Source organism: Lynx canadensis, chromosome D2, assembly GCF_007474595.2.
Source record: "Lynx canadensis isolate LIC74 chromosome D2, mLynCan4.pri.v2, whole genome shotgun sequence".
NCBI lineage: Eukaryota > Metazoa > Chordata > Mammalia > Carnivora > Felidae > Lynx > Lynx canadensis.
The window spans coordinates 1,942,486-1,969,588 of NC_044313.2; the positions used below are offsets into that span (position 1 = coordinate 1,942,486).

Below are 27,103 nucleotides of genomic sequence, written 5' to 3' on the forward strand. Positions count from 1 at the left end.
CTTCGGGGGACGGGGGTTTACTCTGACGCCACCGAATCAGATCACACAGGCTCACATCACAAATCACTGTGCGCGCAGCACTGTTTTTTAATCCCTCAGCACACGACGAGCGATCCCCAGCCTGTATTTGTTAAAGGTTATGTTTGCCTTCAAACTAATTAAAGCCATTTGTATCAAATGACTGGAATAACTTCCCTTCTGAAAATAAAGAAAATACTTGAAGGAAGTTGGGTTTTTTTAGAAAGTCTGAGTTAGTTTCATCAACTGAAATGAGAAGTGCACTATTCATTTTATTACATCTAAGCGTGAGCATAGATCAGCTAGGTGAGGGCTGCATTTTCACATAGATGCGACCGCAGAGTCCGAGCAGACTCCAAATCAGCTCTTCGGAGAAGCTGACTGCGAGTGCTGGGGCGGCAGGCACGTGAGCTGGGCCACCACGATCGGATGCGCGGTGGCCCCCGACCGTCCTTTACTGTCTCCTGCTGTTTCAGGCACATAGAGTTACGAGAAACACAACTTTTGTGCACAGGGCATACACCCCGGTAAGTATCTGTTCATTGAAACCATGCAAATGAGTTCGGTCAGGACGAACGTATCACAAATCATGATTTATAGCTAAGACATTTTTTTTTTAAACAAACGCTAATCCTTTCAATTTATGTACGTGATGGGGTCCAGCCGGTGCCCGCCCCACCCCCACCCCCAGGCAGGCGCGGGGACCAGAAAGACGCCGGGTGAGGAGGGCACCCTCCCACGGTCTTGTGATGTCCCCTTGATACGTGTTTCATCTCTGCCGCACGATGCCAGTGCCGGACGCAGCTCTTAGGACCCGTGAGAAAATTCTTCAGGACTTGTTTCTTATGTCTGCTCACAAGGAGCCCCGGGGCCAGGGGAAGGGTCTAGGACATTCAGCAGGGGGCTTGATTCAAAGCCTGGGAAAGCTGGCACCTGCGCACGGTTAGACTCACTGCTACGTCAGAGGACCACCGGTTTCTGCGTCCCGATACCTGGCTGCATTTTAGCACAGCCAGGATGCCTTGGGAGGATTGGGTGCTCTTTCCCAATATATTTGAAAGGAACTGTCAACGTTTCCCTTCAACTCTTTGTGGTAGAATAGTTGCAACGACAAGTTTTTGAAAGACCCCGCTGGAGATACAGGCTGCATTTGTCAAAGGGCCCAAGGGGCCCGAGTTTACTGTGGGGGGAGCCGGGGCCCAGAGAGCCCCTCTGCTGCGGACCCACAGGGGTCCTTTGTGCCCGCCCAACCCCAGATGAAGCTGCTTTAGGATGACTTTGCCGCCATAATTGCTAGAATCTCATTGCGTGCCTGCCGGCCGTGGCCGAGGACTGCCTGTCACCGGGATCTTCCCTGTGGTTGTGTATGGACTGGATGTCCGTGTTCCCCAAACTCGTATGTTGAACCCCAGCCTCCAGGGTGATGGTTTTGAAGGTGGAGCCCTTGGGAGCTCATTAGCTTTAGATGAGGTTTTGGGGGAGGTGCGCTCACAATGGCATCAGTGCCCTTGTAAGGAGAGTCGCCAGAAAGCGCTCTTCCTCTGCCGTGTGAGGGCGCACCAAGAGGTGGCACCTGCCGGCCAGGCCCAGGCTCCCCCAGGATCCTACAACGCCAGCACCTAGATCTGGAACTCCCAGCCTCTGGAACTGTTGCAGTCCCCTCGACGTGTGGTATTCTGATATGAGAGCTCGAACAGTGTTTGTCCCATTCTGTTGGGAACACTGAAACTCAGGGAAGGGACGTGATTCTCCCTGGAGAGTAGGAAGACCTTCCCTTCTGTGTTCTTGGCTCGTCCAGCAGTTACATTGGCGTAAAATACATTAACAGGAGAAACACAGATTTGATCCTGTGCGGACCGGAGCCCCACAAGGACGCGAGAGGCCCCTCCAGCGTCAGGCAGTAGAGGCTTACGTGCCCCCTTGAGCTAAGGACAGGGGGTGGGGTCCGGCTTCCAAGGGAGGTCATGGGGAGTGGGAATCCTAAGTGTTTGCAGGGCCGTGTGAGGAGAAGTCTTTCTTATGTAAAAACCTTTGGGAAGAGCTGTCTTCCTGGTACAGACCCCTGTTTAAACTCCTCAGGGCAGTGAAGGGGGAGATCAACGGCCTTTCTTGTTCCTTGGGCCTTAATGGTCTTTGGCTCGAAATAATCCACACGCCAAAGGGGCACATTCCTTGGCGGCCTGCCCTCCGCCCCTCGTCCCCATACTTCGGGATAGGAAGTGGCTGAGCTGAGCCTTGATTCCCAGGCCCAGCCTGGGTGCTGAGCCCCTGTCCAGTCTGGTCCTTGAGGATGCGTCAGACGCTGCCCTATCCTCCCTGATTCCTGGGCCTCCTCAACCAGGTGAAGGGGGAGGGGGTTCCTCGCTGAGCCCCAGCGCGGTTCCGTCCTCCCAGGCCGGGCTCCGTCTGTGGTGGGGCTGGAGGACTGGGGAGTCCCAGCTGGGCCGACCCGGAGCAGTGGGGGGTGGGGGGCAGTCCGGTCAGTTTCACGGGGCAGTGACTTTGGGGGGTGCCGTGCCCTTCCTGGCCTGAGCGCGGAAGGGCCTGTCAGGAGATACAGCCAGCAGGTGCTCTTGAACCCCGACACCCAGCCCCACACCCACTTTGAGCCTGCAGCCACATCCCAGCCATCACTGGACACACTCAGCGATCATGATTCCTGTTCCAGAAGTACAGAGCGCAAACCTCCCTATCATGTTACAATTGCTTTAATGTTGGATCCCATCGTTCTACAGAAATGTTCCCGTTTGGTAAAACTTAATGATGTAATTTAAAGTATGCATATGTTGAATCACGCTTTCTCTTCCATTTGTAACTAAAGGTTACAAAAAGGTGCTTTGGAGATGTTTGAACATCTGAAGCCTCAGATACCCGCGCCTGCATCACCACAGCGTTAAGGCAACATTTGAACCGTATGGCTGCGAGACTCGGTTCCTGCATTGTGAGAACGCAGCCGCAGATGTTGTAGGCCCCCCTCGAGGTTCCTTTTATCTGGGAAGTAATAGGAACAGTAATTAGGGGGCTTGAAAAATAATTTTCAGTGTGAAAATAAAGCTGAGTCACTTTTGTTACGTGCAGAAACAGGGACATTCTACGCGTGATGTATCCTGAAAGCATTGTCTACGTTGGCCCCAGTCACTGTCCTCACATTTTCCATCTCTTGATGCTCGTGGACGTGCAGATGTGGGGAGGGGACTGCTCCGCTGGGCGGTGGGGGGCCTGGCTCCCCGCTGGCCCCACCCCTCCAACCGCCCCGCCCCAGGGTCGGAGCTGACACAGGGGACTTTGGCTCCGGGACCTTGCGTCTGCTCTTCCTTGTCTCCATGTAGCGCTCCTGCCCCCTTGTCCTCACGCCTTCCCATCTTGGGGTCTCCGTGGAACGTCCTGGGGACTCTCTCCGTGCTCACTGTGTGTGCAAGTTGCCCGCCCCACTGGCCTGGCCTCCCCCAGGCGCCCTGGCGACACGTCGGTTGGCCACTCACCGCTGACCGCCGAAGTTCACGCTGGCCTCAGACGTGCCCTTCCTGTCCCTCGCTCCCCCTCATGCCTCATGCGGTGCTTAGAGCAGGGCAGTGCCGGGCACCAGCTTCGGGGCAAGAGAGGAAGAAACAGCAGTAAACCCTTTGTCTTTGGGGAGGATCACTGTCTGGGGGCACAGAGATGAAAATGGCGGTCACCCCTCTGTGGCGGGACCCCCAGGGGTGTGTGGGCTGTGACCTCACGGAGAGACCATCCCATAAACTATCGCCGACTCATGGTGCTGTATTGTTTAGGGTTCTGTTCCCTTGCTGTAGATCATAGACTGGCAAAGTTGTCATGAACCTCAAAACCCAGATCAAGTATGTTGTGTGGTCCTTGCTCAGTAACCTGGGATTGGAAGAGGTTGCTTGCTGGGAACCCCCGACCCCAGCTGTTCGTGGTGGCCCCATTGGTGGGCGGGGCCTTGCCTGAACTTTCAGGGTCATGAGGTTGGAGATGCCACCACCAGGGTGGACCCCAGGCTGCCTGTGGCCTTTGGGGGAGGGAGGGGCCCCGCTCTCCAGGACACAGGGCGCTCTGAGGGACTCATTCTTCATACCCCTGTTTAGCGATTCTCAAATTGAAAGAAAAGTCTGAAAACCGACTGAAATGATCCACGTTTTGATGCTTCTTTGTTTATAACTTAAGCCAGTCCTGCCCGTAGTCATGGCACGGATTGTCTCCACAACCCAGAGAAGGAAACAGAGCGTCCTGGCCACGGGCCACCCGCAGGTGCGGCTCAGAGCCCAGGGGGCCGCAGGGTCGTGGCGGGCCTGGCTGTGCGGGGTGGGCCTGCTGTGCGGGGTGGGCCTGGCTCACCCCGCACAGACCTGCTTTGTTCCTACCGTGGGCAGAGCCAGGGGCCGTGTGATCCTGGGGGCCCCGAGCCCCCACGCGTGACACTTACTGGCTGCCATAGGGCTGGACTCCTGTCCCTCGAGGGGAGCACGTCCCTGCGGGACACAAACACGCGTTCACGAGCACATCTGAGCTATTAAACACTGGAGTCCGATGCGGAGCTTTGTGCGGCTCTATCAGAACGGCTTTGTTTTCTCATTAAACAATTAATTTGTGGCTCTTTGGAGTGTGCAGCAGAGTCCCATCTGTTGATTCTGTTATTTAACTTGATAAAAGAGAGCCATCGAGTGTGGAAAACCGGATCATCAACCTGGGAGCATTTATGCCGAGGCGGGTGCTTAGCAGCAGCAGCAGGGAACAGAACCCTAAACAATACAGCACCATGAGTTGGCGATAGTTTATGGGATGGTCTCTCCGTGAGGTCACAGCCCACACACCCCTGCGGGTCTGCGGGACTGGGGGCTTCCGCACCGCGTGCCCCGGTGTCTCCACAGCCAGTTTCCGAATCCGGGTGAGAGCCTGTGAGAGCAGGGTGTCCTGTGCACGAGGTCAGGGAGCCCCGCCTTCTCGGCGAGGCCCCGGGAAGCACACTCAGCCCCGGCCTTTCAAGCAGCACTCCAGAGCCACAAGAGGCTCATTTTCACATCGATCGCGGCTCGGCTGACGGGAAGAGGTGTGCACGCTGCGAGCCGGCCTTTTCCAAAGCCACTTCGAGGGCCTCGCGCCAGCTTTCTCCTTCCTGCGTTAGCCCGGGAAACCTCCACCGGGGTGAGGCGAGGGTCTGCCAGCCCAGGGGCGGACCCGAGGCCCTGGGTTTGTGAAAGCTCCGAGGAGACCGCCGGGAGGCCTGAGAAGGGCTCAGGGCGGAGGGCCGGGGGCGGCTGTCCCAGACGGACAGGCTGGTCAGGTTAGAGATGGCTACAGGCCGAGGTCTGTCAGCAGAGGAGACAAGGGGAACTGCTTGACCCCAGAGGCCGGAGGGGCTGGGTGGCTACCGTTTGGGGTGCGGGCCTCGTGAAAGACTGAAGAACACAGACGGGTGGGTCTCGAACGCTTCGACGGGGGTGCAGAAGGGGAAGCCTGTTGGCCCCGCAGCCTTGTGGGGTCACGTCTCCGGGCCCCTTGCCTGCTCACCCGCTCGGCGCCCCAGAAGCAGGTGTTGGCTGGGGCCTTGGAAGGCGTGCGGATGTGAGTGGGACCGCGCACCCTGCCCCCGACCCACCGAGGAAGCAAGAACGCAAGCGAACGTGGCGCTGTGCCCTCGGGGTCAGAGGAGGGGCTCCCGCTAAAGAAGCGCTTTGGGGCAGTGTTCACAGATGTCGTCTGTGTTTCGGAAGCAGCGCGTGACATGCGTGGTTTTCCTAACAGAGACAACTTTTCTTCCATTCCTTTCCGGCCGTGTGGGCCTGAGAGTTACTAACTGAGCAGGGGACCGCAGCCAGCGAATTTCTCCTCTGGGACGGCTAGGAAGCCATCCCCAAACCAGCCTTGTCTCTGCGCACGCGTGTGCGCGGGGGGGGGGGGGGGGCAGCGTCCGTCTCAGGGGACACCCAAGTGGCTCACGTCCCCGGAGCAACCGCCGTGACCAGCGCTGCCGTGACCTCACGGGGCCAGTCTGGCGGAACGGCCCGCGTGCGTGTGGAGGGAGCGAGGCAGTGACCTCGGCCTTCCGAGGCCGTCACTCTGCGCGGCCCGGACGGTCGGTGCTGCGGGGGTGATGCAGCCAGACTGTGAAACGGGTGCGCTTTTTGGAAAAGCTCGGACGCTGGGCTTTTGCGGCACGTTCTACCGGAGCCCAAGGGGACGTAAACGATGGTTTGCGGGTGACAGGAGTCCCTCTCCCTCTCTTCCCCCCACCCTGCCTGTCTCCACGTCACCCCTGTGCCACTCACAGGCCCCTCCGCACCCCTGTCTCCACCTGCTCCGTTCCTGTCCTCTTCCTGGTCCGAGTTGGTGGCAAAGTCCACCGCATAGCGGACAGAGGGCTTGCAGCTTCCTTTCTCATGGAAATTCTCCTTCGCTGTGTCCCTCTTGCCTTTAATATCCTTACTTTTGGATAATAATTATAGCTTCGGACATAGGGTTTTTTTTTTTTTTTATTTTTTTTTTTCAACGTTTATTTATTTTTGGGACAGAGAGAGACAGAGCATGAACGGGGGAGGGGCAGAGAGAGAGGGAGACACAGAATCGGAAACAGGCTCCAGGCTCCGAGCCATCAGCCCGGAGCCTGACGCGGGGCTCGAACTCACGGACCGCGAGATCGTGACCTGGCTGAAGTCAGACGCTTAACCTACCGTGCCACCCAGGAGCCCCCGGACATAGGTTTTGAAGTTGTGTGGGACTCACCTGTGGGTCACTCGGTCACTCACCGAACACACGTTCATTGGGGTCAGCGAGGTGGCTCGGGCACTGGCCCTCCCGGTCCCTCCCACACAGATGCTCCCGGGTGCCGACCTGCTCTGCTCGGGGCCCCGCTGACTTTGGAGTAGGTCTCCGGCCGTGGCAAAGCATTGGAGCCATTCCTCTGGAAGACCCCGACCTCCCCTTGGGCCAGGATACCACGTCCAGGCGAGAGGGGCACTGCTCACTCCTCTCTGCCTCCTGCCGGACACAGGGGAGCCGCGCTGTCCCCACCAGCATTCCACAGCTTGGCCTCTTCCACGTAATCCCGTTGTAAGGTGGGCGTGCCCCATCACAAGCCTGCCTTCATCAGAGAGCTGCAGGGGCTCGGATTCTAGAATCATCTGGTGAGGATGACCCATCATGTCCACAGGGGTGACATCAGCTCCTTGTTCACCCACACAGACCAGCAGCAGAATCTGCACGTGCAGGTGTGGGAGCTTGGCGGGGGACGGAGGGGACAGAAACCCGTCAGCGGGGTGAAAACATGTCACAGCCAAGCTCACGGCCTCTAAACTGAGTGTTTTAAAACCCTTTGTTCCTGCAAAGTGAGATCCAGGATGTTACAAACAGGTAGAAAATGAGTTTTCTCTGCAGCTTGTCAACTCTGGGAATCACTGTCCATGAAAAATTTAGAAGGACTCAGAAATGATTTGCCGTTTATAGGAAAATAGTCTTCAGTTGCAGCAGAGTTCCAGAAGGTGCCCTTAGACCTCATGTGGCAGCCTCTGCTGGGGGAACAGGAAGGCGGGCCAGGACACGGCAGGTTTCTGACACCCCTGGCGCCTTCGAGTGACGCTTTGCACCCTAGGCCCTCCCTGCACGTGCTGTCCCGGCCTCCCGATGCTGTACCCGCTGAGCAGGCTCCAGGTCACGGTCTCCGAGGCTCCGTTGCCCTGCACTTACCAGGTCTTTCCGTCCCCGTGAGAGTCTCTGAGCAAACGGCCAAAACTTGGCTAACCTCAGGATTTCTGCCTCTGCTGCCGGGGGGTGGGCTTGCTGGGAGTGGACATTCGCAGCCTCGTCTTCACACCCAGGCAGCCACACTCCCAGGTGTCCGGGGACGTTGACTCGTGGCCTCCTGATCCCGGCCGTGGCGGCCGCTCTGTATGGTAACGCGGCTTGAGAGGGTGGGAGACCCGGCCTGGGTGTCCCTGGTGAGAGGAGGGGACAGGAGAATGGGATCCCCGTGACCGCCCACCTTTGCCTCCTCTGTGCGCGGCCACGCTGACCGCCCAGCTTGCCGGCACGGCAGGGGGGTTCCCAGGAACTTGGGTCTCCGTCTCTGCCTTCCGGCCCCTGAGCTGGGGGTTGAGAACCCGAGGGCAGCCGCTCAGCCTTGCCCCTTTCCGCACAGTCCTCACAGCAGGGCTCGTCCTTCCGTGGTGACCTTGTTAAGGCCCATAGGGACGGGGTGAGGGGCTCCTCGGGGCGGGCGGCACGATGAAGGGCAGAGGGACGGAAGGAGTGACCTCCTGTTCCAGGCCGTCACAGCCGCTCCCCCGTCACTCTGCCGAGGCTGGGACCCCACCTGTTTTCAGCCTCTGGAGTCCGTGCCTCTCCTGCTTGCATCCGTCTGTCCATCGGCACCCCGGACCGGCAGCCCCTGCTGACTCACCACGGGGCAGCAGTCAAGGGGAAGCCCCACTTTCCCGGGGAGGGGCGGGGTCTCCCTTCGAGGCGTTAGTTCACCGGAAGCAGACTCTGAAAACCAACGTGCTCTCCCAGCCTCATTTAGAACCATGTACGACAGGCCAGAGTCTGTCATTTTTATTACTTCAACCATCAATTGTACTTTTCTCCTTATTTTATTGTCAAATATTTAGGGGAGCCCGATGCCACTTAAATTGACAAACCAAGTCTGCCCTCCCTGATGGGTTATTTTGTAACCTGGGAAACGGCTCACCTGGTCTGTTTTCCTTACGTGTAAAACGAGATGATCGCCCCTGCTTTGCTCGAGCGTCGGGGAGATAATTTCAAGATGGTGCTTGTGGGGAGACCGTGTGCAAGGTGGAAATAACACCCATTATTCTCCATAAGACACTGCTGTTTGCACGTGATGAACTATCTGCTCTCGGAGGTGAGAACATTCAAACGCGGAAATGAGGTCGCCAGACTGTGGCAAACACAGACAACGGAGCCGCCGTGACAGCAGGGGTGTCTGTCCCCCGACACCCACATGTACAGGCTTCTCGGGAGTGGAGGCCACTGGGGGGAGACACCTGTGTGTAGGCACGGCTCCCCCGCCGTGGGCCTCTATTGAACCCGTCTCACGGCTGACGTCCAGCAGGCTGCAGGCTGAGGCCGGCGTGCATAGTGGGTCGGTGATGTGGATCTTCTTCCTGTACGGCCAGTGGTCTGCAACAGCCAGAGGACTCAGGATGTCTCGCGGTCCCCTTCAGCCTCGTGGCACCCTGGGGGAGACGTGGGTGAGTTAGGGGTCCCTCGGCCTACGAGGAGACTTCCCACGTAATTCCAAATCCACCAGAGAGGGTGTGTTCCAAAGGAACCGTCCATCAGAGGTCATTACTGGCTTTCAGAATAGAAACGGTTAATTATCTCTCCTGCCCTCTTCCTTGGGGTTAATGCATTTTCCAGAGTTGGCCCTTCTCCCCAGCAGGAACCCCAAAGACTGTTCTCACCATCCCCCCCAAGGTCACTTCTCTTTCCTTGAGATATACCCCCAAGAGTTCCCAGCATGGAGATGACTCTTCAAGTCCCCAGACCGGAAGACACTCAGGAGGTTAGTTTATTTTGTAGATGGAGAGACTCAGAGCAAGAGAGGTCAATACTTACTGAGTTGGAAGTAGACTGAATGTAGAATTTTCCTGTGGATGAGGAGATACTGATACGTTTCTCATAACTTTTTGATAAGTTAGGCACTTTTGACTTGTCTGCAGTTCATTTTAATAATTAAAAAAAAAAACAGTTTTTTGAATGTTTTTAAAAAAGCCTAGCGCTTCATCTAATATGTGTAGCGTCTGCTGAATGGAGGGCAGAGCTCCCAGCAGGCCTGCTGCCCCATCCTGTGCCCTGAGAGCTGCCTTTGATCTGGGGCCGAAATCTCGGTTTTTTCCAAGGGGTTAAATGACCGCCACTGCTCGCCTTCCGAGCGTCCTCCTCAGGTCACCCTCACGGACGTATAATTGCTCACCTCAGTTGCCCCGCACCTCCCCCACCAGCACCAGGGCTGTGCGGACTCCACACAAGCAGCAAATAACTACGTGTCAGTTGACAGACGTGGCGATTTTCAGCAGACACCTTTCCTCCGTCCATCCTTCCAGGCCCACTCGCCTCTCAGCCTGGCCGGGAGGAAAATCGAACCGCAGGCCATTTGAGAGCACTTCAAATCGAGGAGCTGGGCATGATTAATAGGCAGATAGCCCTGAAAGTTCTGAGCACCCACCTCCCTCCGTGGGCGAAACACAGCACAGGCCCGGGGGCCTCGGTGCCTCTGATATCATGGCTGGTACATTTCCCTCCATAAACTTGTTCTCTCTGACACCCCGGGGAGTGTTTTATGACATCAGCGGAGTCTGTGGAGAGGCCCAGAGCAGGGAGTCTGTGAACCTGTCAGAGCAGACCCCACAAGTGGCCCACGGGGAGCCGCAGAGCAAGCATTTCCACGGCGGAACGGCCCAGACGCCGACCCGATCACGTGTGAGAGTCCACGGTGCCGCGGGCGGCTGCAAACCCAGGACTGTTAGAAGATGCAGACTCTGTGGGAGCACGTGTCCCGCAGAGTCTGGGGTCTGGGGCTGTGATGCGGGGCTTTTAAATGATCTCCCCGGCCTCAGAGAGCCAGTCACAGGGAGCCGTGCAAATCCATTACCTCCAAAGCCAGATTCCGGAAGCTGATTTTCACCAAGATCAACTATTTTCAACTATTTTCATGTTGTGTTGAGATAATGAGGGAGTAAACCTCAGTAAGGCAACTTGCATTTGAGATTAGCTGGGCGAACCCCAGCCCACGGTCAGGTCTCCTAGCACACTTTCCACGGTGTGTGTGTTATTCTCACGCAGAGAAGTCAGCGATGCACATCCTGGTTCACGAGTGCTGTGACCTTCTGCTGTGACCTTCCACCACAGGGAGGCATGGAGTCCGTCATGCACAATGAGACCCGATCTCGTCTCCCTGCACAGCCCCTTCAGGCCTGGCTCCGTCCCCTCATCTCTAGCCACAAAGCCAGGCTCAGTGCCGTAACTAAACAGGTGGAGTCCCGGGCCATCACCGAAGAGCGGGACTCTGCTCCAAGTCAGAGTCTTTCTGCCCCTCGGGCCTGCTTTGGGCTGGGTCTCTACGGGGACACAGGAGGGTGGGCTCAGCTCACTCTGTGGCCTCCCTCGCGCAACAAGGAGCATGGGTCTGGGGCCCCGCCTGGCGGCTCTGGGAGCCCCTTTAACGCTGTTCCCTGAGGGCTCAGAAGCAGTGCAGGTGGGCGACCTGCTTCCGTCTCCTGGCTCCTTGGGACACCCACCGTCCGTGGGTCCTCCTGTCCTCCACGGTCCCCCTGACACAGGCCCACTCGTGTCTCTGGCCCATCTAGACATCCCCCCGCCCACACCCAGACTTGGGTGCACGCTCTCTCCCAACCCTGTTTCCTCCGCTGCTGGTGGGAGAGGAGTTGGGGGCTCCAGACCCGCTTCTCAGAGGCCTCCTGGACGAGCCCTCTCCCGTCTCGAGCACAGTTGGTGGGTGGCCGGATCGAGGGGCCATGGGCTGCAGCCCAGATGGGGATCCCTGGGGTCTGGGGTCTTGTTACAGGCAGGGGCCCCTGGGATGTGTGCGGGGGACAGGGTATCCGGAAAGTGTGCCCGTGATCTAGCTGAATCGCCCACACTTGCTTCTTGGCTAGTTCCAGCAGAGGAAGACAACATGGCTGAGGTAGCCGGATGTTTAGATCATGAGTCTTTGCGCACAGATGGTCTCCACGGAGTAGAGCGGGGAGTGCGCAGCCGCGGGAGGAAGTGTGGATGGAAGGGGCTTTGACGTTGACGCTGGTGAATCAGGCATCATTAACGTGAGGACGCGTCATCCCCGCGTACGACATAAAACACTGACGGAAGTGGTCCTGTGATTTCAGGGTGAGAAACCCACCCTCCTGAGACATTCGGTAAACTGAGTCCTGCTTGTCTCCCCTTCGCTTTCCCGGGCAGCGCCTCACTTTCTGCTGTGTTTTGCTGCCGCGTCTGTCATTTCCCCCATTTAGCCGCTCCCTCTGCGTGGACATGAGGCCCCGCCGCCTTCTGTGCCGTGGGGCTGGGGGTGCGGGTGGCCGCACAGGCCTGCGTGGACCCGCAGAGACCTGGGTGCCCAGGCTCCCCACTGCTCCTCACACCTGGACGAGAAACGGGCCTTGGGCGGCAATCCCTACGGGTTCTGGAGATGTCGGTGCGGACCTGGGCTCTGCTTATCTCCATGAGCGACAATAAAATGTGTCCACTGCCCGTGAGCTTGGAATGTTCTTGACTCAGGTTTGGTTTCCCAGTTCAGTGAAAGCTTGATGGTTCCTCCCCAGGGCCGATCTGGAGGTGGGCCCATATTGGGGGTTGCCGGGCCCTCACGCGTGTCCCCTGCTGGTGGTCACGGCTGCCCCGGGGCCCGGTGGTCAGCGCTGACCTCCTCTGGGCTCTGGGACAGATTGCCCGCAGGACCCGGGTCTGTGGCCCCAAGGGTTCCAGGTGTAGACGCCCGCTGCGGACAGATGCAGGGCCCCACGAGGGGTCCCCGCCCGTGTGGCCCCTTCCCGTGGCCTCCTTGCCAGAATCGGCGGCAGAGGAAGCCAGAGTCTGCAGCAGGGTAAGGAAGGTGGGGTGGAGGTAGGTGGCCCCACCTGGCCTCCCAGCTCCGCCCTTCCCTTCCCCGCCCTGCGAGCACAGGGACCTTCCCTGCCCCTGCTGTGCATGTGTGTGCACATACACGTGCACGCACACACGTGTGAAGTGGTGCTGTTTCTACCCCTTCCTCCCTTCCCCAGGGAACGATCAGCCAGGGCCTTCCTAACTTCGGGACAGACAGCAGCCCCGGGGTCCTGACCTTCAAGCCCCTTCCAGGATGAATCTGTTAGGTTGGCGTGTGGTTAGATGGCTTGGGATTTTTAAAATTCATAGTATTAAAACAGTGGTTAGTCTCGCTGTGTTTCACTGCACCTGTTTCCCGCTTGCAAATGTCTGAGGGTTGAGTGGACATTTTAGAAGAAGGTGAAATCTAATCTCTGTTCTTGTATCCAGAATCTGTGTTTTTGCCATTTTCCCCCTCCCTCACCGCAAACAACTACTTTTCAAAGTGCTGTGTGGGTCGTGTACTGTGGTGACCTGGGGTGTGACCGTCGTGGGCCCCGCCCGTCCCCTGGTCAGGATGGGGGCCAAGGGTGGCCCATCGTGGCCACTAGCCCCCAAAGCCTAAGAAAGCCTGGTTCTTCGGCCCCATGTTGACCCTTTTCCTCGTCAAGGAGGAAAAGTCTGTCAGGCCCCACCCCCCGGGGCCTGGTCCATCAGCTGTGGCCAGTAGTGCTGTGGCCGGTGCACAGGCTCCGATGGAGTTGCCAGGGAGCTCGGCGTCGTTGGAGGGACTTGGTCACAAGGCCCCGTCAGGGCCTGTGCCAGCACGGCCTTTCTGCGGGAGGTCTGCCGTGTGCAGCCAGTTTGAACGTCCGAGGCCACTTTTTGTCCCTGTTTTTCCAAATTGGTGTGACAGATGGGATGCTAATGCGATTGTTTTGCTCCAACAGATAAAAGCAGAGAGCGCGGCCGAGCGCCCTGTCCTCCCGGCCTGATGCTGCACGCGGACAGGAAGAGCCGGGCCGGGGACGGAGAAGACAAGGTTGGTCTCTGGACTCTGCTTGTGCTCTGCAGGCCTGAACCCCGGGGTCAGGGGCACCGGGCCCAGAGCACCCCTCGGGTCCTACCCCTCACCCCTTCTGTCGTTCGCTGACGCTTTGGGGTCTGCTCTGTGAAGCGGAGTCAAATCCAGCGAGAACGTAGATTCCAGATCGCGGACGAGAGGGGTGGGCGCCCCGGGCTTTGGTAAAAGCCGCCAGGCCTTCCCCTCGGGTCCTGGCTCCAGGCCTCGCAAGGCCGGGGCTCCGTGTGGTGACCTGGGCTTCCCGGGTGTGCCGCGCCCGCTTTCGGGAGAGGGCCACAGACGCCACGGGGCTGCAGGGCCACAGACACCACAGGGCAAAGCCAGAGCCTGTTTCCGGATGTTTAAAATTCGTGTACGTCAAGCCCCACACACATCGGTTTTTTCTCCACACTTTCTAGTCTCAGGCCCTTCTCTCTGCCTCTCTGCCAAGTGGCATTTTAAGGATTGACCGTGGATGTGCTCGGCACATTTACCTTCCCACGAAAGACCCGAGGGATTAGCTTTTATCGCTGTCTTTGAAAATCACAAATTTCATTCGCTCCAAGCTGTCAGGTATCTCGGAGGCCTGTGGTCGCCCCAGGGTCTTGTGAACGTTCTGACTTCACCTCCACGGGTGCGTCTCTGCTCCCGCTGGCCCCGCGAACCCTCCTGTACCCACCGGCTGTCCTGCCGGTTCCCCCCTTAGGGACGGTCGGGGGCACCATCATGGACCCGGGCGCCTCTTCTCATCCTTAGGGCCGGCGCTAAATGGCGTAAGTGGGTCACGAATGTTAGTGCAGATGACACCTTTGCTCCCTGATGCAGGATTTCTCTGGAAGAGATCAGCATCTGTGCCAGTATTACATGTTTATTAAACAAATACCCTTTCTAGTGCCTTAACTACTTCATCACTGGGCTCCACACCTCTAATTCAGTTTCATTACTTTAGCATGGAAAGGGAGTTTTATGCCGTGATTAGCCATTTTTATCACCAACAGGAAATCATAACTGGTGCGTGCAACAAGAAGGAGACCCTGGTAATTAGCAGTAGAGAATCCCACCATTGCCAAATTTGAACGTTAGTCCCCATCACAAATCACGTCGCGCCAGATCTGCATGAGTAATTAGCTGGGGTAATCTAGTACTCAGAGGCTCTCATTGGGTTTCTACTGTTCAATTAGCTCCATAATGAAAATCTCCCCTCGTTTTTCTAATTGGATTAGTAATGGAAACTGTGGTCTCAATATATATATATTTTTAACACCACTGTCTGAGTCCTTCCTGTTACACTCATTATTTATCCTGACCTTTTTTTTCCCCCTCACAGGAAGGAAAGGCATCTTCTACTCCCCAAAAAGTCTAAAAGAAATTATTCTTAAACTGTAGAACTTAAGGATAATTATATAAATTAAGCCTCACGTATTCAGTGAAATTTTCTGTGTGGGTGAGCAAAGGGTCGCAGGGGGCCCCCAGTAGGGAAGCACACGTGCGAAAGAGGCGTCCTGACCCCTTCGCTCCTGGGCGTTAGGTCTGTTGGAGACGTGCCTTGCCCTCTGCCCTCACCCGGAGGCCACGCAGGGACTCTTCCGGGGGAACATTTTCATCCCACGACTTGTGTCCTTCCTCTTGGCTGGCTCTGCTCGGCCAGCTATTCACCCCCGACCACGTGGGCCATTCTGTCCCCAGCTCGTGGGTGGGCGGATGGCAACAGGGTCAGCCACGCAGATGCCACGTTTCTGTGCGTGGGACTTACTGCGGCCCGGGCTTTGGAGACACTGGGATTCTCTCGGCTTTTTGTCTGGATCTCGTGTTCCCGTGCCCCCAGGATCTAGCGTTTGCCTTTCCAGCTCCTGTGTGTGAAGGGAGGCTGATGCGACGTGCAGGGGGTGCAGCCCTCAGGGCCCTGGATCAGCGCGTGGACTTCCGTGCCCGCGCCCTCCCCGCTAGCCGGCTCTGCACGTGCAGCGCTGACCTCCCGGCCCCGTCGCCCACACGGGCCGCTGATAACCTCACCTACAGTGTCTCATCCCATAAGGTCCTGGCACGAACAGTGGTGGGAATAGAGATCCCGGAATTTTAGGATGGCCTTCTTCTTCAATCCAATCCAATCCAATTCAATTCAATTCAATTCAATTCAATTCAATTCAATTCAATTCAATGAATCCAGAGCTTTAATTGCAAATGACAGTCTCCTCTGAGAGCCTGGTTGTTGCTTTGAGTACATTCTGGTGTTTTTTAATCTCATCTGATTTTTTCAGAGAAGGAGAACACAGTGTTATTATTCTAAGTTTGAGATTAAAACTGTAGAGACAGCCGGGAGAGGAAAAACATGTCCTTACCGCACCGCTAAAGTTTTTTTTTTTTTCCTTTTTAATATTAGAGAATACATCTTCATTTTCTTCTAGGTGGTGTAATGTTCAAACATTCTTTGTTTTCTAAATAGAGCCACAGACACAGAGTGATTTTCAAACCCAACTCTGCCCCAGAATCCCTTGCACCACCCCCCATCTCCGCCCCCAGCTAGGTGCTCGGGAAGGAGAGAACATCACCAGATGCTACAAGGACGTGGGCTCGTGCCCCCCGCCCCCCATCCTCAGGGGCCCAGATGAGGAAGTCCGGGTGGACCCAGGCCTCCTTGCAGCTTCTAGATTCCCTCCCAGAGCGCACAGTCTTGGAAGCACTGGACCCCAGCCTCTGGGTCGGCCCATTTCTGGAGATGAATCCTGTGTGATGTTTTGCCCGTGAGATGTTAAGGCATCCACAGGCCATCTCTTGGTGGCGGCTGCCTTTCTCTGTATCTGCAAAAGCAGATAGTCTAGCCGATCTGGGGTGACCAGGGAGATGCCTTGGTCTGAATTCCTCAGCACGGCCTGCTGTGCCTTAAATTCCGTATTCTCAGCATAATTGCTCAGTCCCATTGGCTTAGCTGTACTGAGCGGGTCATTATCCAGCAGGTGTCTGCATGAACCGTGTTGCCCTTCGCTTGGTTGCCTAATTGGAGACGAGTGTTTAAATTAAAAAAAAAAAAAGCGCTCTCCTTCTCTTTCTGTTAAAAGGAGCCTCCGTCGATACTAGTCACAAGAGAGGACAGCGCAGCAAAGGGCAACAGACCCGTGGCCTCTACGCCGGTGCCCGGATCCCCCTGGTAAGATGCCTCAAGCCATGGGGGCGATGGTTGGTTGGCACTAAAGAGAACGTGCACGTTCCTTAGATAATGCCGTGCTTTAAAAAATTAATCTGTGGCTCACGGCAGGTACCAGCACCATACTGTTGTCAAATGCTGCAGAAAGAAAAGTAGCATTTAAGTGATAACTTATCCTGCTCCCGTGCATTTGCAAATCTGTGTTAAAATAATAAGTTGTTGCGTATATATCAGTGCAAGACGGTGTCTGAAGAAAAGGCAGCGCGCATTACGCTTCAAAGAGCTGTTTTCCCTCCAAGAAACTAGTAACTGAATGGCTGTTAATTAAAGATGTGTCTGGCTTTCTCCAGCTGCCCTGTGAGGATTCCTGATCTTTGAGTACGCTGTGCTCAAACGAGCCTCCACGAGGGAGCCGCTGTCTTTGGTTTTTTAAAATGTCCTTTTATAATGGAGTAATTTGGAAGCAGAAGAAAAAGGTTATTATAATAAAAATTAGCTTTGAAACCTGAAGATTAGAAGGTAGGACAGAGCTGGAAGGAGCAGCTAATTCGGACAGCACACGCAGCGCCCTGGGTCGGCTTCACGTGCCTCCTGGGTAGGAAAGCCACCCGCTACTGGTCCCCGTCTGACGTGACCACCGATGCCCCCATCAGCTGCTTGCTGGGGTAGATAATGCTCTTAACTGGAGCCACTGGGCCATTCCTTCCTTCTCTGCACGGTCGGCGGTCAGTGTCGGCCAGCACCTGGCGGCCTCCCGCCCTCTGTCTTCAGCCGCAGCCACTGTGCACCCTGAAAACGCCTCTTGGGGAAGAGCCTCCTTCTGCTAACACAGAGTTCACACCCGCTTCCCCAGGGGTCCCAACGCTTAGGGAGCGTCCTGCAATTCACTTCAGTTCCGACTCCAACTCACAGTTGCCCAGGCCCCACAGGCTAAGGGCTCAGTCCCCCAGTGCTACCCTCGCAGCAGATCTAGATGCAGATGGGGTCCCGGGCCACCCGCACTTTGGTCTGGCTGACTGCAAATTCAGGGGTTCCCACGACCTCCCCTCAGGTCTGATAATTTGTCAGCATGACTCACAGAGCCCAGGAAAAAGGTTCACTCACGGTTGCAGTTTGATCGGGAAGCATAGACCGGCAGACGGAAGAGACCCGGCGGCCGAGCTGTGTGGGGAGGGGGGGTCCAGGAACATCCGTGCCCCGGAGAGCGCCACCGCCAGGGCAGGAGTGTCCACGAGCAGGAAGCTCCCCAGACCCCGCTCTTCCGGGGGCTTTCTGGAAGGTTCCTTACGAAGGCGTGACTGATTGCATCACCGGCGTCACCGGCCGGGGGACTGGACTCCCATCTGCGGCCCCTCCCTGGCGGCTGGGGGTGGAACAGAAGGACCGACCTTCGAATCACCTGCTTGGTCTTTCTGGTGACCTGCCCTGCCCTCCAGGAGTCACCTCGTCTGCGTGGACCCAGCGGTGGTCAGAGGGGCTCCCGGCGAATAAAAAAAGGTGTTCCGATCACTCAGCCAATCCCAAGGGCTTTAGGAGGTTGGTGCCAGGGGTGCAGTGAAGGACGAAGACCAAACATTTCTTTCTTATTATGCCACACGTGCTGCTCGGGGCCTTTTGGGGCCTTCTGCATGCAAACTCTGTCCGGTGTGTGTCTAAGACAGGTGCACTTTACAAGTCGTGTGTAGGGGGTTGGGGTTAACTCAGCACAGGGGAGCGGCCCTGTCACGCCGAGCTGGGGATGCTGCCCTTGTCTTGCAGGGTTATAATTAGGTGGAATGTGTGACCTTGAGCACTGGGCGTTTCTCACTGTGAAGCCGTGGTCTGTCTGCCCCGTAGGTCATACCGTGTTGGACGCACAGTGCTAAGCGGGGTCGGGGAAATCGCTCGCTGCAGGGTGGGTCCTCGGCCCGCAAATTACACGTCGGCGCGTGCCCTTCCCCGGCCGAGCGGCCGGCAGCGGGGCCCGGCCTCCGGCGTCTTCTCGCCGCCTCGCCGGCAGGATGGGGCGGGCAGGCCTTGAGGACGCCGGCTGGATGGAGGCGCTGTCACCTGTGCACGTGCAGGTGCACGTGCAGGTCCCCGCCCCCACGGGGACGCACTTTCTGAGTCAGAATGACACTCGCTGGCTGGAACCTGTGTTACTGCTCCGACGTGTCGGGAGCTGCCGCCTCGTCTGTGTCTTCCGACCCTGTTCCGCCTGCAGCGGAGCTTCTGGGCTTCGTGGCGCCGCCATTGGGTGCAGGATGTGAGTGTTGACGGAACCCCCTCCACGCCCTAGGGGCCGGGTTTGCACGTCCCCAGCAAATGGGGACGGACCCCTGACCTTGCTGGGTGAGAGGGCCCCCACTCTCTCACTCTCCAGCTGGGAGGGGGCTTTGCGAGCGGAGTGGTCTGCTAATCGTGGCGTCGCGCGTGTGGGACCCTCTGTAACCGCACTCTTTACCGACACCGCCATCTGTCACCGGCAGCGACCCTCTCCCGCCCGGAGGAGCCGTGTCTGCTTCACTAGCTTAACCCGAGCCGCCCGCTGTCGGCCTCGTGCTGGGGTTTGCTGGTAGTCGGCCCTTCTCGAGGGTCAGCCGGCTTCTCAGGCAGTCAGGGGGCAGAGGGACCCACGGCGGGTGAGGGATTCGGGCTCTATCACCCGTCGTGCTCTCCGGCCACTTGTGTGTCTGGACATCTGAACCTGCCCCTGGTGCTTTAAGGACACCCTCACCCAGATGGAGTATTCCAGGAGGGGTTAATGTGAGGTGGAGGTCGGGGAGGGTGGGTGGTGTGTGACTGGGTCCCTTGGAGGTGAGTGGGGGTGTTGGCGTGTCCGGCAGCTGCTGTCAGGTGACCCAGGAGCGGGGCGGGACCCCCAAGAAGCTCTGTGCTTTCGTAAGTGGGTCCCCTGTCACAGTCCAATGCCCAGGGCTCCCTGCTCAGGTCTTGAGAAATCTCATTCCGGAAGGCACACCCTCTGCGTGGCGGTCCCCTGGGTCAAAAGGCCCCCTTCCTGCCTTGGGGAGCAGACCCTCCTCTGGAGGGAAGGGTGAGGGGTCAGCCTGCCAGCCCTGGTCAGATCTGAGAATTACACATCACCTATGGAACCTGAGCCTTAATCTCGGACCAACATTCTCCAGAGAAAATGTAGGATTTCTAGAAGATTCTCGAGGATCCAGGGTAAGTGGTGCAGCCCAAATGGGCTCGGAAAGGGTCCTCTTGACCGTTGCAGAGCTGGGGGTGAGGGGGAAGCTGGAATCACAATAAAGAAGTCAAAGTTTTGGAATCTACTCAAAACACGTAAAGTGGAAATCAAACTATTCTTACTCTGTTGCCTTGTTCACTGCGGTCACATTTTTAGCCAGTTGGAGCTGAGAAATTGAACGCGTGGGAGGAAGGAGCAGGGTCAGCAGAGACCCTGACGGCGCGAACGCTGGTCTGGAAGTGAGAGCGGAGAAGGCACTGCTTCCTCCCGGGCAGGGGGCCCATCGGTGTGCGTTAAGCGCCGAGCCAACAGCCTCCTAAATTGTCCTCACCCGGCTAAGATTCTGTCTGCTCTTCTCGCTGCCAGGAGACACGGCCAGATGTACATCCTTCTTAAAAATACTGGCATCATGCTAAGCCCTTCAGAAATGCCGAGTCAGTGCCCTGACACCGAGTGGACACAGGGGACAAGAGTGTGTGCCCGCTTAACCACTGGGCGTGGTTTCAGAGCCCAGAAAAATTTCTTCGGCCAGCTCTGCCATTGAGAGGCTCATTTAGCTTAATGCCCTTGGGAGGTTTTAAGGCTGGCATGATTGGGGGCATGGTATTTTAAGGAGAAAGAAGAAAATGAAGACAGTGTGTGAACTTTCATAAAAAGGGACACCCCATCCACCTCGAAGTGGGAGTCAGAGCCAGAGGGAGAGACGCAGCGTCATCTGAGCTGTCCTTCCCAATCTGCTCCTGCTCCCGGGTGTGTTAATTCTAGAACAGTCTTTAGTCTCTTCCAGATTTCTGTTTCTCCGTTTCTCCTTCCCATCCTCCTCTTCCTTTTTTATAACTTGGCTTTCGACCCACATAGCAATTACTCTGTTTATTGGAAAATAATTAAAACATATTCCTTGGAATTGTTGAAGACACGGAAAAAAGTCAAAAGTAACTATCACACAAAGTGTAAAATTCATGAGGTTTTCACTTAAATGACAATAAATGCCAAAGCCGGCGATTAACGTTTTAAAATTCTTGGGGCGCCTGGGTGGCGCAGTCGGTTAAGCGTCCGACTTCAGCCAGGTCACGATCTCGCGGTCCGTGAGTTCGAGCCCCGCGTCAGGCTCTGGGCTGATGGCTCAGAGCCTGGAGCCTGTTTCCGATTCTGTGTCTCCCTCTCTCTGTGGCCCTCCCCCGTTCATGCTCTGTCTCTCTCTGTCCCAAAAAAAATAAAAATAAACGTTGAAAAAAAGAAAAAAAAGAAAAAAAAAATAAAATTCTTGACAAGACTGTGGGTTTACAAGTAATTCACTATTTTTGTACAATTAAAAAAAAAAACGAACATTGGTTTTGAAATAGTACCATTTTCCAAAACGCCAGGGTGGACGTAGTACAGGTTTTCCATCTGCAGTGCCGTCATAGCAAAACGGGAAGTCCTCTCCCAGCGGCGTGGGACGAGACCACGGTGTGCTCAAAGACGAGGGGACGCTCACGGTCAGGAAGCCGGCACCGACAGCAGGTGCCACCGCGGCCGGGCTTCCGTGCGGTCACCGTGAGGACGGAGGTGGTCTCGCGAGAGGTGCGTGTTCGTGGCCGTGGTGGGGCCACGGGGAAGCCGCTGGCTGGTTGTGGCCTTCTGCCCTGGAGCGAGAGGTCAGGCAGTAGCGACAGGCCCCGGAGGCAGTGACAGACGTGCTTGGTGGAGTCACTGTGCGCGTCCGGCTCCGGCGGCCCCCCTTGGAACAGGTGACTGGAGGTGCGGCATCCCGGGGGGCGCTCCCTGCTCCTCCCGACTTGATGTTAACGCCACGCTTCTTATTCTGACTTTATTGGATATTCTAGCACCTATCGGTGGTGTCTCTTTATTCACTCAAAACTCCTAACTTACCGAGTGTGATGTTTTAAAAGTAGGTTCTCCAGATTTTTCTAAATCCGGGTAGTGGACGCTTTTGGCTTTAAACGAATTAATATAAAAGACAAGTTCTTGGAGGAAGTTGGGAGCGCTTTTCCAGAAAGAAAGGAACGTTCCCCCAAAGCACAACATGCATGGATGATGTTTGGCAAGAGGAGAGTAGTGGAAAACGCAGCCCCGAGGGCGCTGGGCTGGTCACGTCGCAGGGCATGCGCACGGGTCCCGCGCGGTCACGGCAGCTGAGCCCGGAGCCCGGGCACCGTCGCTGCCTCACGTACGTCCCACTGAAGAGACGCCAAGTGTCATGCCATCCCCTTAGCACAATTGAGCCTTTCGTTATGTCGAAGAGGGGACAGGTGGGACATTACTTGTCGGGGAGGGGATTCTAATGTTCAGCGAAATGTCAAAGTGGTTCGTTAAGGCAGATGGAGGAGACGCACGAGGAGGCTGCCATTTAGATCCGCACTTAAGAGGCCTCCCGGTAGCGGCTCCCGGAATGGAGCGCGAGACGTGCTGCTTCTGCTCTGCTTTTGGTTTAGTTTTATTAGTCTTCAGGCGGCCTCGCTTTGATGCCGAGGCGGGGGTGGAGTGTCGTGTCAGGAGCTGCCGTGGCCCCTCACCTGCGCGGGGCAGGCTGCCGGTTCTGTGCATCTCTGGCCGGACAGGGGACCGAGTGGCCAGCACTCACAGCCGTGAAAAGGTCCTGCGCCCGCAACAGTGAGGGAGGCGGTGCTTTGGATCTCCGTGAAGGCAGACTCGTCGGGAAGCCTCGGCCACGGTCAGGATGGGGGTTCCCGGGGCCTTTGTTGTGTGAAGACGGTCTGGGGGTCCTGGGCCTTGTTCCGAAGCTGAGAGCCAGCCTCCTGGGGCTCCTCGTCTCCTCTCCGAGAGGCCGGCCGGACAGCAGGCCGGGTCCCCGGAGCAGGAGCCCAGCTCTGCCGATGACTTCCTGGCGCTTCTGTGCTGCTCATCTGAAAATGGGAAGAGAGGTGTCGTGCAGTAACCAAAGAAGGACAGACAGATGCTCTCAGGAGTTCTGCAAAGACGTGGAAGTGACTGTGGTCGGGAGCACAGGCCGGCACGCACCGGTTCCGCGGACCCTCGTCGTTGAAAACGCCCTGTGTGGGGGCTGCGGAGAGGACGGAGCCTGGGAGCGGCCACTCCTGCCCTCCCCCCCCCCCCCGCTCCTGTCTTTTCACGCACACGCTCAGCCTCCCGCACAGGGTGGGGGGCAGGAGCCTCGTTCCTCCCTCAGGAACACGGCAGGACGAAGGGCACCGAGCGTCGCGGTGGGTGAACTGTGTGCCCTCGGCGTCTTGGGCGGCACCCCTTCCCAGCAGCGGGACGACCTGTCTGGTGTCGACACTGGGGTCTCACCAGTCTGACTGGCCTCCGCAGGAGAGATGGCCCGGCCTCCACGTCCTGGAGCTGAGCGCACACGAGCCGTCATCAGCAATTCCCCACGATGACCGGTCCTGCGGGGCGTGGCCGGGCCCTCGTCTGGAGTAGCAACTGTCCACCTGGTTACCTGTGTGCTGTTCCCTGAGTAAGCGCCGTGGGGTGGAGAGCAGGCCGAGGAGGTACAGACAGAAGCACGCGCCCGGGTCTGCTGGGGTCACGAGACCCCAGAGCACGACGCCTGCCGTGGTGGACCGTCCCACGCCCAGCATTCGGTGACACCAGCTGTGAGGCCTGCAGGTTAACTCAATGGGACACTGTCCACCTGAAGGCCACTCAGATCCCACAGGTCAAGGGCTCGGTCCCCCGAGACTGCCCCTCCTCAACTTGAGACCCCAATCCCAAGTCCGGGCTGTCCCCTGTGCTTCTGGCTATGGATCAGAGGTCCCAAGACCCCCTCCTGTGTCTCGATTAATTTGCTAGAGCGGCTCATGGAAGTCAGGAAACATTTTACTTTCTGGATTATTGGTTTATTACAAAAGGATACAACTTGGGAGCAGCCAGGTGGAAGAAATGCAGGGGCGAGGTGTGGGGAGAGGGTGAGGAGCGTCCGTGCCCTTTCCCGGGGGCCACTCTCCTCCAGGCTCCACGTGTTCACCAGTATCTGGAAGATCTCCGACCTTCCCCCTTTTGGGTTTTTATGGAGGCTTCGTCACGTAGGCACGATTGACTGAATCGTTGGCCATCGGTGATGGATTCAACCCCCAGCCCCTCTCCACTCCCTCGAGGAGGGGGTGGGCGGGGTTGAAAGTTCCAACCCTCTGGTCACATGGTTGGTTCCCTGGCCACCTGCCCCCATCCTTGAGGGCTGCCCCAAAGTCACCTCATTAGCACAAAGCGCTTGTGATTCAAGTAGCAAGAAGGCCATCTCGCCTTTTGTCTCTGCTCTCACCTCGTAGGAAACGCCTGGGGTTTTAGGAACGCTGTGCCAGAAACAAGACCAAATGTGCACGTCTTGGTCCACATCACACTATCACAAGAGGGAAGGTTTTACTCCTCCCTGAACCTGTCACCCCATCCAAGCCGCCTGTGCGCCAGCCAGAGGGCCCTTCCTGGACGTGATGGGGGCGGTGAGGACAGAGAGGGAAGAGTGAAGGGCACCCACACCCTGCCTTTCAGTCCAGAGCCCTCGGCCCTGGGGGTGAGTTGCAAGGGACATCAGGCTCTGTCCCCTCAGGACAGTCCTCCTGGGACAGGCAGGGACCCGAAGCGAGTCTTTGCCTGTATGTGGGGAGGAGGGCGGGCATGCTTGGAGAGAGAAGCAGAAACACCCCTCACCCCTGGAGCTTGCAGCCCTGGGGGTTCGCCGTCCAAAAGGCGACCGTGGGAACCCTTTAGCGCACCTCAACTGCAAGCCCAGATTCCACTCGACGGGATCCGGATCTTCGTCTGTTAGGGCTGCTAAGTGTGGATGTTCTGTACCAGACTTAAATAGCTGTGATGTGCTAATTACATCCTCTGGGATACTGGGACAGTTAAGGAGAAGAGGGACTATGGCAGCTATCCAAAAATTATGCAGCATGATTAAAGAAGGCGAACGTATACATATTACTTAAAATGTGCATAAAATGGTACATAAAATTAATTTTGCATGTTACAGCTGGCTCCATCTAGTTGAAACCAACCGTAACAAGTGGATGGGCAGATTTCTCTTGGGGATTCACGTTTGTTTACCCTGCCACCAGCTCTTTGGTTCAATTCCACACGTGTCCCTACGGCACAGGAACTGGGTTCTTTGCAGCCTGGATGGGAAGTGGGTGCCATGTTCATTGTTGTCCCTCGGCTCTCTTCCTGGTAATAATCTCCTAGTAAGGGTCTGATTAGCCCCCGTCTTTCCCTGTTCTGGACGCTCGGTGATGGAAGTCAGGGGGCAGTGACTGCTTCTACACTTTGGGGCAGTCACGGTGCTGGCCCTTCCCGGGATTCGGATGCCAGCTGGGTGTCTCTGGACCCGGCACCGGGAGCTTACGGAGTCAGCGTGTCCCCGGAACAGGGGACTGACCCAGGAGCTGGGGAGGATGGTACCAATTAAGTCCCCGGGTGTGAAGTCTCTTCCTGGCGGTAACAGCGGTGCCTGGAGCCTGGTTGCAAGCCCCTCGGGACAAAACGAGCCGCGTCCACCTGACGGAGAACATCGGGGGTCCTGCCATCGTGCGGCTCTTTGGAGCACATGTTTTCTAACGTCTCTGCACACGGGCTTCACTGGGGAAAGGAGAGGCAGCAGAGGGAGGACCCCGGACGTCAGACTGTCAGCCCTCAGCAGCGGCTCTCGAGAGAACCAGATTTCCCGTCTTGCCCTGATCCCCGCTGGAGTGTTATTTGGTTTTCTTTGGAAACCGACACACTGGGAGGAATTCAGGGCAGGGTCCCACAGGCTCTGCTGGAGGGCAGTCCAACCCGGGCAGCCCCCACCTTGCTGTCTGCACTAGGGGAGGTTGGGTACCCAGGGGTCCCTCTGACACCATTTAGCCTATCTGGGGTAGGCTTCAGCGGAGTCCCTAATTCTCTGAACACAGCTGCCCAGAGCCCCCTGCTGGCCCAGGCCTCCTGTCCAGACCCCTCCGTGGACCCAGCTGCCCAGGCCTCCTGTCCAGACCCCTCCATGGACCCAGCCGCCCAGGCCTCCTGTCCAGACTCATGCGCCCAAGCCCATCTGCCTAGACCCACCTGACCATAAGCCACCTGTCTGAACCTACTGTCCAAACTCACCTGCTAGACACACCTGCTCGGACCCCTGCCTGGACCCTGCCTGGACCCACGGGCCTCCCTTCAGCCTAATGTCAGGATAACACGATATGGGCAAGTGGCAGCCTAGGGCCCAGAGTTGAAACCCCATCTCTCTTAAACCCCATGGCACCACATGACAGCTGTGGGCTTGCCCAAGCCAGGAGTGGTGGGTATCTTCCCTCATCTGTCTTCAGCGTCTTCTTGTTCTCAAGTCTCCTGCCTGCTGTTGACCAGAACATTTTTAGGACCCAGCACGCTGCCCAGGCCTTTGGGAAACCAGTGACTCACAGTCAACAACCTAGGAGGCCATCTGCTCCATAAGTGGGACAGCCTCCCAGAGCCAGGTGAGAGAGCCTGGGGGTGATCTGAGGTTGGTCCCCGTGATGGACCTTGGGGGGCTGGCCTGGAGCCAAGGCCGCCCCCTCTCTGCTCCAAGCCACTGGGCACCTGCCTTTCCGAGGCTACCTGCTCCTCAGTAGTTCTCATGTGAAATGGCCCAGCTACTTGTGGGACAAACTGATGTGCCCCAGGACCGTGTCACATCCACAGGCCCTAGTTAACCATTTTTCCGTGAACATCTCACGCCTGAGTCCTTGAGCCACCATAACGATGACAGTGCTGTGTTTGGTGGGATCAGGTCTTCGTTCTGAAAACCCACAGTGCAGGTTTTCTAGGGCAGAGGGGGGCAACCGTGTCCCCGGCACGGGCACCACCTGCTGTTTCGCCTGCTGGGACATCTCCTGGAACACAGTCCTTCCTCCCCTTTGGGCTTTGTCCGGATCAGATGTCCCAGAGGGAGCGGCAGGCAGGGATCTGGATGTCTGTGTTGCCAAGGAGTGATTTCCAGGCAGAGGGGAGAGGGAAAGCGGCAGGGCAGCTGAGGCCGAGCCTGGGGGCCCTGGACCACGGACCGCACCCGCCCCTTGACCCCAGCTGAAGTGGGGGGCTGCAGACTGCCCCGGGTGAGGTTGCGACTCGCTGAGCAGAGCTACCTCGGACATGCGGCCGTGACCCAAGGCCGCCGGGCTCAGGGAGCCAGGCGTGGGCGCAC

At 57.3% G+C, this 27,103-nt stretch overlaps 1 protein-coding gene across 1 annotated transcript in view; it reads left to right on the forward strand.

The window, feature by feature from the left end:
* The window catches only part of TCERG1L (transcription elongation regulator 1 like), a 197,107-nt gene that overhangs the window by 112,119 nt on the left and 57,885 nt on the right, over positions 1–27,103 (forward strand). The window contains exons 5-6 of the mRNA XM_032595298.1: positions 13,527–13,618; positions 16,696–16,784. Coding sequence (XP_032451189.1) covers positions 13,527–13,618; positions 16,696–16,784 — 181 coding nt within the window. The remainder of the gene's footprint in view (positions 1–13,526; positions 13,619–16,695; positions 16,785–27,103) is intronic.